The sequence below is a fragment of the Scyliorhinus canicula genome, chromosome 10 (genome assembly GCF_902713615.1).
Source record: "Scyliorhinus canicula chromosome 10, sScyCan1.1, whole genome shotgun sequence".
NCBI lineage: Eukaryota > Metazoa > Chordata > Chondrichthyes > Carcharhiniformes > Scyliorhinidae > Scyliorhinus > Scyliorhinus canicula.
The window spans coordinates 41,471,075-41,483,634 of NC_052155.1; the positions used below are offsets into that span (position 1 = coordinate 41,471,075).

Below are 12,560 nucleotides of genomic sequence, written 5' to 3' on the forward strand. Positions count from 1 at the left end.
GTACGTAAAAGATTCAATGACATGCAGATGGATAGGTTTTCCACAGTTTCCTGACTGATATTCATTCCTCAACTAGCATCATTAAGAGATTATTTGGTCATAATCATTGTTGCTTGAGGAATTGTGTTGTGCAAATTGGCTACAATGTTTCCTACACTACACCAATAATTACAGTTCAAAGAGTACTCGATTGCCAGTAAAGAGACTGGGAATTTTGCAGAGACCAACTCATCTCCTGATTCCCCAAAGCCTGTTGATCATCTACAAGGCACACATCAGGAGTGTCATGGAATATTCTCCACTTGCCTGGATGAGTGCAGCTCGAACACTCAAGAAGCTCAACACATTCCAGGCCAATGCAGCTCGCTTGACTGGCACCCAATCCTTCAACATCCACTCCCTCCACCAGCAATGCACAGTGGCAGCAATGCGTACCATCAACAAGATGCAATGCAGCGACTCACCAAGGCTCCTTCAATAGTACCTTCCAAATCTGCAACCTATACCACTGGAAGGACAAGGGCAGCAGATGCATAGGAACACCACCACCTCCAATTTTTCCTCCCAGACACAAGTGACATGGAACTACAATCGCCGTTCCTTCACCATCACTGGGTCAAAATCTTGGAACTACATCCCTTACAGCACTGTGGGTATGTAAGCAGCACACGGCATGCAGAGACTCAAGGTGGCAGCTCACAACCATATTCTCAGGGACAACTGGGGATGGAAAATAAAAAATGCTAGCCTAGCCAGCGATGCCCATGTCCCATGAAAAATAATTTTTTAGTGCTTTGGGACGGCCAGAATATAAATGTAAATATAAATATAAAGGCTGGCTTTTCTGTCTTCTGCAATTAAGCGTTTTCCCAATATAGAACATAGAACAGTACAGCACAGAACAGGCCCTTCGGCCCTCGATGTTGTGCCGAGCCACAAAATATATTTTGTGTTTACTGAAAAAAGATAGCTTCCATTATAAGAACAGAAAACATTGGAAGCGCTCAGAAGGTCTGACAGCAGCTGTGGAGGGAGAAAGTGTCAAATGTTTCAGGCCTGTGACTTTTTAAATCAGAAGGAAAAGCTAGAAATATAATAGGTTTCAAGCAGGTTAAAGTTGGGGGAAAAAGGTCTGATTTTAGGGTGGAATGAGAAGAGCCCACATGACAAACGTGCGAAGAGAGTGGTAGAGTTCAAGTAAAGAAATAAAAAAAGGAGGTGGCAGGGTGATGAACAGTTGCAATCCCAAAACAAAAACAGAAAAAAGTGAAGAGGAAAACCAGAATCTGCAAAGAGAATCGGGGGAATAAATTGCAATTTGAAATTGTTGAACTGTGTTGAGTCCAGGAGGCTCTGGTCTGCTCAGTGCTGTAAAGAGGTCAGCGTGGGAGCAAAGTGGAAAATTAAAATGACATGGAAGTTCAGGATAATGCTTGCATATCAAATGGAATTGTTCCACAAAATGATCACCCACCTGCACTTCATCTCCCCAATGTAGAGCACACAGTATTGTGAGCAGCAAATATGTGCACCAAGTTGAACAACGTACACAATTTTACACTGGAAGCAGTGTTTGGGGCCATGGATGGTGAGGAGAGAAGAGGTGAGGGGGCAGATTTTCATCTTGTGCACGGAGAGCTGACCTGGGAAGAGGAGTACTGGGATTGATTGAGAGGTGGACCACGATTCTCTGGTGGGTATGGGCCCTTCTAAATGGGATGGGGGAGGGGAAGATGTGTGATGTTGGCCCCACACTGGAGGTGACAGAAGTGGCAAATGGTGATCTGTTGAACACGAAGGCTGGAATGGAAAGTGAGAATGAGTGAAACATTTAGCGTAGTTCTAGGTTATAGGAGGATGGACTTGGTCAATGGCCCTTCAACCACGATGCAAAGAAATTCTCAGTTGAGGCAAAAAGACATAAGTGTTGCTATGGAAGGTTGCATCTTTAGGACAATAGCAATAGAGATGGAGAAATTGAGAGACTGAAAAATGAAATGAAAATCACTTATTGTCACAAGTAGGCTTCAAATGAAGTTACTGTGAAATTTACTGTTACTGTTAGTCGCCACATTCCGGCGCCTGTTCGGGGAGGCTGGTACAGGAATTGAACCGTGCTGCTGGCCTGCCTTGGTCTGCTTTCAAAGCCAGCAATTTAGCCCTGTGCTAAACCAGCCCCTAAACCAGACTGGAATACAGTCCTCATTGGAAATAGGGTGCAAGGGAGCGTAGTCAAGGTAGCTGAGGGAATTAGTGAATATTTCTCAATAGCCTACCAGCAGGAATGGAGACACAAGGCGTGGGGGGTGTCATGTGATGCAGGTGTGGGAATAGCAGCCTTTCCATGTGCTTTGGCTACTACTCATCCTAATCCTTTCATTAATCATGCTTACATGGCCCACATACACCTAATTTGGGAGTTAATACTCCATAGTATGTCCCTGGAAATCTTTGGCTAAACACTGGCGACAAAATGCCAAGGAGTCCTAAGAAAATCATCGACTTGATCCTCGAACAGACTTTCGATCCGTCACTCTCGAAGGTATTACAGCTGATGACAGCTAATATTACTGAAGTCATTTACTACAAACTTGGCTCGTTGGCTCAGAATATCAGTGCTCATGAGATTGAACTGCAGAATATTAGTAAGAGGCTCATTGAAGCGGAGGAGAATCTCGTCAAAAATGTAACTTCCTCAGTTGAAGCCCACTTGCAATCCTTGGAAAACCAACTACATAATTTGTCAGAGATCCTGGATGATCTGGACAACCAAGGCCAGAAGAAAATGTCCAGGTTGTCGGTTTACCAGAAGGAGTGGAGGGCAAGCTCTCCATTTTGAGAACCGGCTGCTACGCTTTATTAAGCTGGAAAGATGGGCATGTTGGTTAGAAAGGGCACATCGTATCCAGTCTTTGTGGCCTGGGTGGGCAATCAGCATCCCCAGCCCGTAATTATTAATTTTCATAACTTCAGAGATCACCAAAGCGTATTGGAAACAGCGAAGCATGGTGGGGCCTTGCTGCATGAAGGGGTGAAGCTCCCTTTCTTCCAAGATTTCTCAGCTGCAATGTAACGGAATAAGTGTAGAGGCTTTGATCAAGTTAGAATGCGACTCCAGGCGGTTGGGACTGCTTTATCCTGATACACTGAGGGTGGCATCTGACAACTCTGTAAAGACATTCAACAACCTGCCTAATGCTTAATGAACTCTGTGGAAGGCAATAACCTGGAGTAACAATCTGCAGTTCACTATACACTCCAGACTCTATCCCTTGTTATTATATTTCCTGCCTGATCTTATGCTATTTGTCATGTTAGCTGAGATGCATTAGCAAGCGAGCACTATAATGAAAGTTATATCCTCGAGAACCTTAAGGACTTCCATTTATTTTGAATGGAAAACACTCCTCAGCATGCTCCTTCTAGTTAAGGGGAGCGCTGTCTGGATGGTATGGTACTAGGGCTGTGTGTTAGACCTGTCTTTTCTTCTTATCCATACATTCATGATGGTAATCTATGCTTTATGATCTCCTTGCCGTAATCATGATAAATATGAGTAGTGTCACTGCCGGAGGGTGGACAAGTGGTTTAAGTCCGAATGGGTGGATCAGAATGAGGGAACAGTATTAAGTACTCATCCTTATTCTGGCACATTTTATCTCCTCTTTTTGAGGAGAATGACTCTGAGGTGTAATGAAGGAAAAATTGTAGGGGTAGCCCTATAGGTGTGTTGAGGAATGTCCCCTTAAAACTAATGTCATGGTGAATGTTTTCTATTTTTTTTTTCATTTTGGGAGGAAAGAACATCACTAACTGGTTCTTGCAATGTACAGGCAGGTCTACTTTCTGAGAAAAATATGTCAATGTGTCACTGATACCTCTGGCATAACTGGAAATGGGGGCAATATGTTTCGGGGCACACCCGAATTGGGTGGGAAAAGCTCATCCTATACTTTCTTTGGTGGACTGAACAATGGCGGTAACTACTTTGAAAATTTGGAAATGTGCGGCGCATACATCATCCTGTTGAGAAAAAAAGATCTTTTCTTTCCTTAAAAAAGAAAAAGTTGACATAGCTTTGTTGCAGGAAACTTATTTAGATGGCAATGAGCACTTAAAGCTGAAGAGTGGCTGGGTGGGGTTATTTGACTCGTTCTTGGCCAGTAGTCAGGATGTTGCAGTGTTAGTCAATAAAAATGTGTCGTTCAAACTGGAGGACTGTGAAGGACAAGGAGGGTACGGATGTGATTGTCCAGGGAGTTTTATATGGGGAATTTGTCTCAATAACGAATGTGTATATCCACCAAATTATTCCCCTGATTTTGTGGCTTCATGGACTTTGCTGATTTAGCGTTGGCTAATTCCTTTTATCAGTGGGGACGTTAACGGTCATTTAACCCCTTGGTGGGCAAACTCCCAGTAACCAGAAATCCTCCCACCCAACAAGCAAGGGCTCGAGCGTCAGTTTGCACAGAGATGGGGTATTCAGATGTGTGGCAAAAACTATACCCTAAGGATTCTGTTCTGCTCCCACCAATGTTATACTAGAACTGTTATACTAGAACCGTATCCCTCTATTCCCATCCTATTCACGTATTTGTCAAGATGTCCCTTAGACATCACTATTGTACCTGCTTCCACCATGTCCTCCGGCAGCGAATTCCAGGCACCCACAAACCTCTGTGTACAAAAACATATCCTGCATATCTCCTCTAAACTTTGCCCCTCGCACCTTAAACCTATGTCCCCATGTAATTGACTCTTCAATCCCTGGAAAAAGCTTCTGACTATCAACTTTGTCCATGCCCTTCATAATTTTGTAGACCTCTATCAGGTCACCCCTCACCCTTCATCGTTGCAGTGAGAACAAACAGAGTTTATCCGACCTGTCCTCACAGCTAATACCCTCCATACCAGGCAACATCCTGGTAAACCTCTTCTGTACCCTCTCCAAAGCCTCCACACCTTTCTGGTAGTGTGACGACCAGAATTGAACACTATATCCCAAGTGTGGCCTAACTAAGGTTCTGTACAGCTGCAGCATGACTTGCTAAGCTTTATACTCAATGCCCCGGCCGATGAAAGCATGTTGTATGCATTCTTGACTACCTTCTCCATCTACGTTGCTACTTTCAGTGATCTGTGGACCTGTACATCCAGATCCCTCTGCCTGTCAATACTCTCAAGGGTTCAGCCATTTACTGTATATTTACCACCCGTAAATACGACCTTCCAAAATGCATTACCTCACTTTTGTCTGGATTAAACGCCATCTGTCATCTGTCCACCCAAGTCTCCACTGATCTACATCCTGCTATATCCTCTTCATCGCTGTCTGCAATTCCACCAACCTTTGTGCTGTCCGCAAACTTACTAATCAGACCAGTTACATTTCCACCAAATCATTTATAGATACTACAAACTATACTACAAACAGCAACGGACCTAGCACTGATCCCTGCGGAATTGACACTTTCTTCATGCCAAAAACAATTCTAAACTTGATGGCTTCCTGCACCATAGGTAGTACTGTGATCTCTGAACATGCATCTGTTTTTCTATCATTTCTAAACTTAAGGCGGCTCCCCCCATCCTGAACCTAGGTTTTCTAGATTTGGTGTGTCTTTGTTTGGAGATAGTTTTTTTTTTACCTCGCACATTAAGACTGAATGTGATCACCGTTACTCAGTCAATTCCCTCTCTGATGTAAGCCCCTCAATCCTGTGGGAAACTGGTAAGGCTCATGCTAGGGGGCTAGTCATTTCATGTATGGCCAAGAAAAGACGCAAAATGTTGGAGCGACAGCGTCGGTTGGAAGTAAAATTGACTGAAACAGAGAGGGATTATGGCAGTAATCCTAACCGTTGGCTAAAATAAATTAATGCAATTCAAACAGCGCTGGATTCCTTGTTAACTGAACCTGCTGAGAGTTTAAAGTTTAGCAAACAAAAGTTATCGCAATTTGGAAACAAACCGAGTAGATTTCTGGCTATTCTAACTAGGAAGAGGGTGACACCATAGGGCTATACTTTCTGTCATGGACACCAAGTGAAAGAGAACGATTAAAACAGAGAACATCAAGGTATTTAAAGGTTTTTAATGCCGATTTATATAAAACAGGCCAGTCTGGGGATGCATTGACACTTCTCCTCCCTTAAACTCCCAACACCTCCGAGAACCAAAGGTTGGTCCAGAATGATCCAATTTCTAGAGGGCAAGTGACTCTTGCTTTGAAGGAGCTTCAATCTGGTAAGGTCCTAGGCCCACTGGTTTTGGATGTGAATTTTATAAGGAATTTAAGCACTTGCTAATGGATCTGCTGATGTACATGTAAAATCACCCATATGAAGCAGGTATGCAACCACAGAACCTCAGAGAAGCAACAGAAGAATTAGAAGAAGGAGCATGCCACCAGGCCCTTCCAGCCTGCTACACCATTCAACATGATCATGGCTGTTCTATGCTGGTCTCAACTCCTTTTCATAGAATCAGAATCAAACAGTGCAGGAGGGCATTCCGCCCGAGTCTGCACCGGCCCTTGGAAAGAGCACCCTACTTACGCCCACGCCTCCACCCTATCCCCTTAACCCAGTAACTCTACTAAGGGGCAATTTAGCATGGTCAATCCACCTAACCTGCACCACATCTTTGGACTCTGGGAGGAACCGAAACACCCGGAGGAAACCTACGCAGACACGGGGAGCAAGTGCAAACTCCACACAGACAGTCACCCGAGGCCGGAATTGAACCCAGGTGTCTGGAGCTGTGAGGCAGCAGTATTAACCACTGTGCCGCCCCAACTACTTTTCTGTACCATTTCCCCACAGCCCTCCATTCCTCGATCTACCAAATATTTACCCACCTCCACTTGAAATGCTTCTAATGATCCAGCTTCCGCCACCCTCCAGGACAGAGAATTCCAGAGATTCACCACCCTCTGCGGGAAGAAATTTCTGCTCATCTCAGTTTTAAATGACCGGCGCTTTATCTTGTAGCTATGTACCCTTGTTTCAGATTCCCTCACCAGTGAAAAAAATCTCACCATCTACCTTGTGAATCCACCTAAGGATTTTATATGCTTGAATAAGGTAACCCCTCAGTATTCTAACATCAAAGGAATACAGACCAAAACAATTTAGTCTCTCGTGATAGGCCAACCCTCTCTTCCCACGAATTAGCAAATATTTTCTTAATTCTGAAGCCAGGCAAGAATTCTGAAGTATGTGCATCCTATAGCTAATCTCATTCCCGAATGTAGATTTGAAATTGTTGTCTAAAGTGTTGGCGCAGCGCTAAAAAGGATTTCTCCCTATGATCCAGAGCAATCAAACTGGGCTCATAAAGGACCAAATTTGTGTAACAATGTGAGGAGATTATTAAATGTCATTCGAGTTGATTAAAAGCAGACGTTATATAGGTTGATGATCTCCTTAGATGCAGCGAAAACTTTTGATTGGTTAGAACAAAATTACGGGCGGCACGGTAGCACAGTGGTTAGCAGTTGCTTCACAGCACGAGGGTCCCGGATTCGATTCCTGGCTTGGGTCGCTGCCTGTACGGACACGAATAAAGATTATTATTATTTATTTTATCTGCTGCAGAAGTTTGGTTTGGGAGAGAAGTATGTTTTGTGGATACAGATGCAAGTCCTCTGGCAGCACTTCTTACAAGCAGTTACAGATCTGAGAATTTCTGTCTCCTGCGAGGAACTAGGCAGGGTTGCCCGTTATTTATCCCCGTTACCGTTCGCAATAGCTATTGAGCCCCTAGCGAAAGCAATTACACAAGACAGATGTAAATTCACCAGAACAGCACCACCCTCATCAGCAGATTCAAAAGAGAATCTTAGAGAAAGGAATGCAGCAAGTTTAGAAGGAGACAGCTGTGAGGGAAACTGAGAAATTGAGTCACCATCGTGATTTTGGTGGTTCGCAATGAAAATATCTGAGAGCGCAGAAGAGACCAGAGGAAGACACTCAGGTGGAGACAGAATATTAAAAACTCATTAAAGGGTCCTGTATACTGGTAGACACCTTGCCAAAGAAATGGGTGCAGAAGTGATGGCAATAGAGGGAGAGTTCAGCATCATGTCGAGCTTGAAATTCACTGAAGTGAAGGTAAGGAGATGAAGCTGAGTCCTTTGATGAAGGTCATGGTCAGAGGGCAGAAAATCAGAGGTTATTGCAAACGTATGGCAAGAGGTTAAAATAAGAGGGATCAGGTCAGAGGCAAGTGAAGGGGGAAGGATTTGGAGGTGTACTGACACACAAGTTGCTGAAGCTCACTTCATACCCAAAATAAATATTTTTTTGTTGAAAGATCAGATGAGATGAAACTGCAGAGCAGGAGAGCTTTGAGATAGAAAGTGTCAGTTTTGCTAACACATGGCATTGAGTGTGAATTTTCGGGTGCAGTAAGAACAGCGGTTTGAGGAATGTTGAATGTCTAGGATATATCTCGAATCAGGGATGGATCCAAAACAAAGGTCAGAATTGGAGTCTTAGTTCCTTATTCTGTGATTCACGTTTCGAGTTTGTATGATTTTTCTTCAGAACTTCGCAGTCATACGGGATTCTAAACGGTAACTGTTTCATTCTCCACAAGTGCTGCCAGACCTGCTGAATTCTTCCAGCATTTTCGGTTTTTATTTATGTTCAAGCTGATGAACAGCACCTAATCTTTTGATTAGTAAATAACCTCTGCTCTCATTTCCTTTGGAGATTTGCTTTTATATTCAGACAGCAGCTGTTCATCATTCTGCCATTCACACCTCCTCCAGACACATCTTTTGTTTCTTGTGCCATTACAATTTCCTTTGTCCTTACACTTTTTTTTTGTCTTCCACCCTATCACAGACCTTTCCTTTTGTTCTTTCACCCATCTTCCCTTAATGTACTTGTTTAAAGCCTGTCCAACATCACAGCCTGAATGAGCAAACCTATCCACTTTTGAATTCACACTAAAATACTTCACACACTAACTGGATTCTGAGCAAATTCAGTGCCCTGTATGAACTGGAGCAAAGCTTTACATTCTCCTTGCCAAAACTGCCTCTGTCCATCTCCATAACATTGGGCACGATTTACCAGTCACATCGCACCGGAATTAGGGCAGGCATCAACCGGTAGAACCCAGGAGACACTTCTCCCGGGATTCGCGATGCTCGTTGCGCCTCGCGAGATGCAACCAGATCTCACTAGTCGTCACGATCTGGGTTCCCCCCCACCCCCAGAGTCAAGTGAGTTTAGAAGCCCACATAACTCAGCTGATGCTGGATCGAACAGCCACTACGCATCTGCCAGCCTCGCCGAGGAGGCCTCAGCCGGGTGCAGTTCAGCACTGGTCCCCACAAACGGGGATCAGATGAATGGCACTGGGTGAGAGTTGGTTGGGGGGGGAGAGAGAGAGTGAGAGTGAGAGTGAGAGTGAGAGTGAGAGTGAGAGTGAGAGTGAGAGTGAGAGAGAGAGAGAGAGAGAGAGAGAGAGAGAGGTTGCCACTTATCAACCCAAGTCTGAATATTGTCCCGGTCTTGCTACATATGGACACAGACTGCTTCAGTATTTGCGTCGTGAATGGTGCTGAATGTTACGTAATCATCCATGAACATCCCCACTTCTGGCTTGTGATGGAGCGAAGGTGATGAATGAAACAGCTGAAGGCGGTTGGGCCTAGGACACTACCCTGAGGAACTCCTGTTGTCATGTCCTGGGAAGGAGATGATTGACCTGCAATAACTACAACCAGCTCACTTGTGACACTGTGATCTCCATGATCAGACTTCATAAACTGCAGAAATGTAAATGTACAGAGAGCTTCCCTCCAAATGATTAATGTACTAGCAACTATTTAAGTATTCCACTTTGCGAAGCAAAACCTTGTAGTCAATTTTCTGCAAGGACACTACGAAATCTATCACCTGGCAACCTTGTGTCATGAAGGACAGGTGCAGGGTCTCACACAGGAAGTTCAACTAATGCAGGCATACCTTGTTCAAGGTTTCTTACGTAAGCTGTAAGATCGGCACCATGGAGTTTATCATAATTGTCCACAAAGTTCAAAATTCAAAACCTTCCTTCCGGAGATTCAGTAAATGTAAGGGTGGGTACAGTGACTTGTATAAGGTCTACCCAAGAGCTGGATTGAGTAGAGTTTGCCATGTCACATTTTTAACGAAATTCATAGCAACACTAAATCCTTGGAACCTGTTTTAGAAAACGTAACAAAATTCTGGCATAAAGGGTTGTTCTTTCATTGTTTACTCAAGGGCTACTCCAGTGTCAAATTCCTACAGGTTAACCACAAGACCTTTTGCTTCCTGTTACAATGGCTACTGGAGATACATTAGATGCAGTAATCTATTCATTTATTTACAGCTCTTAATTCTCATCCACATAGTGACCCCTCTGTTACATCACAGAAACACAATATTCAAATATTATAATAATAATCTTTATTAGTATCACAAGTAAGCTTCCATTAACACTGCAATCAGGCTCTGTGAAAATCCCATAGTCGTCACACTGTTCGTGTACACGGAGGGAGAATTCAGAATGTCCAATTCACCTAACAAGATCGTCTTTCGGGACTTGTGGGAAAAAACCAGAGCACCCGGAGGAAACCCACGCAGACACGGAGAGAACGTGCCGACTTCGCACAGAGAGTGACCCAAGCCTGGAATCGAACCTGGGACACTGGTGCTGTGAAGCAACTGTGCAAACCACTGTGCTCCCATGCCGCAATACATCTTCGCCGTGGTTAGCACTTTTGCTTCACACCACCAGGGACCTGGGTTTGATTCCTACTTGGGCTACTGTCTGAGCGGAGTCTGCACGTTCTCACCGTGGGTTTCCTCTAGGTGCACCGGTTTCCTCCCAAAGTCCAAAGGTGTAGGTTAGGTGGATTGGCCATGCTAAATTGCTCCTAGTGTCCAAAATGGTTAGGTGGGTTACTGGGTTACGGTGATAGGGTGGAGGTGTGGGCTTGGGTAGGGTGTTCTTTCCAAGGGCTGGTGCAGACCCGATATGCCGAATGGCTTCCTTCTGCACTCTAGATTTTTTGATCTACATCTCAACCTTTGATTCCTTCATCATCACAAAAGACTGTTATTCAACATTTGTGCTGGATGAGAATTTCCACTCAATTAAATATTGGGAAGGCCAAATTTATTGTCCACAGTCCCGCTACAAATTCCATTCCCCAGCTACTGAACCCTTCCCTCTTCCCAGTAACTGTCTCAGGCTGAACCCTGGCATCATATGTGACCCTGAATATATCACCTTATATATTCACCTTGTATCTCAGCATTAAAAACACCTATTTATATCCCCAGTAACAGTAACATCTAGCTCAACCAATGCCTCAGCTAATTTTCTGTTGAGACTCCCATCTATGCCTTTTTTACCTGAAGCCGTGACTATTTCAGCAAAGCCTTCGACAAGGTCCCACGTGGGAGACTTGTCAAGAAGGCAAATACACATGGGATATAGGATCATTTGTTACGGTAGATTCAAAATTGGATTAGTTGGAATAGTCAGAGGGTGATGACAGACGGCTGCTTTAATGACTGGAAGTGAGTGACCAGTGGCGTACCACAGGGATCTGTGCTAGGTCCCTTATTATTCGCCATTTATATAAACGACATAGATCACTATGTGGGGGGTGGGATCAGAAAGTTTGCAGGTGACAAAGATTGGCTCGGTGGTTGACGGTGAGGCTGAGTGTCCTCGGTTACATATAGATGGGATGTTCAAATGGACAGATAAGTGGCAGATGGAATCGAATCCTGAAAAGTGAGAGGTGATACACATTAGAAGTAATGTGACAAGGAAGTATTCAATAAATGATATGACACTGGGAAGTTCTGAGGAATAAAGGGAACTTGGCGTGTTCATCTTTGGATCTCTGAAGGAGGAATGGCAGGTTAATAGGGTGGTGAAAAAGGCTTTTTGGACACATGCCTTTACCAATTAAGGCATAGATTACAAAAGTAGGGAGGTCATGCTGGAGTTGCATAGAACTTTGGTACGGCCACAGCTGGAGTACTGTGTGCAAGACTGGTCGCTACATTATAGGAAGGATGTAATTGCACCCGATGTGTTGCACCCAAGGGGGTACAGAAGTGATGTTGCCTGGGATGAAATATTTAAGTAACGAAAAAAGGTTGGATAGGCTTGGGTTATTTTTGTTGGAGCAGAGAAGACTGAGGGGAGACCTGATTGAGGTGTACAAGATTTTGAGGGGCATGGACAGGGAGCAGCTGTTCCCTTCAATTGAAGGATCAGTCACAAGGGGACAAGTTCAAGGTCAGGGAGGGCAGCACAGTGGTGCAGTGGTTAGCACTGCTGCTTCACTGCACCGAGGACCCAGCCCGTGTGCAGTTTGCACATTCTCCCCATAGCCCAAAAGATGTGCACAGTAGGTGGATTGGCCATGCTAAATTACCCTTTAATTGAAAAGAAAATAATTGGGTAGTCTAAGTTGATTTTTGTTTTAAAGTTCAAGGTGAGGTGCAGGAGGTTGAGGAGAGATATGAGGAAAACCTCAGAGTGAATAAGGAGCA

General features: G+C 44.2%; 1 protein-coding gene across 6 annotated transcripts in view; it reads right to left on the minus strand.

The window, feature by feature from the left end:
* Positions 1-12,560, minus strand: part of phf20l1 (PHD finger protein 20 like 1) — a 167,913-nt gene that overhangs the window by 93,822 nt on the left and 61,531 nt on the right. For 5 of the 6 annotated variants that reach the window (XM_038808819.1, XM_038808818.1, XM_038808821.1 and 2 more), the window contains one exon: positions 6,863-6,937. The exons of the other annotated variant lie outside the window; for it this stretch is intronic. In XM_038808819.1, the coding sequence (XP_038664747.1) occupies positions 6,863-6,937 (75 nt within the window). The remainder of the gene's footprint in view (positions 1-6,862; positions 6,938-12,560) is intronic. 6 annotated transcript variants of the gene reach the window in all.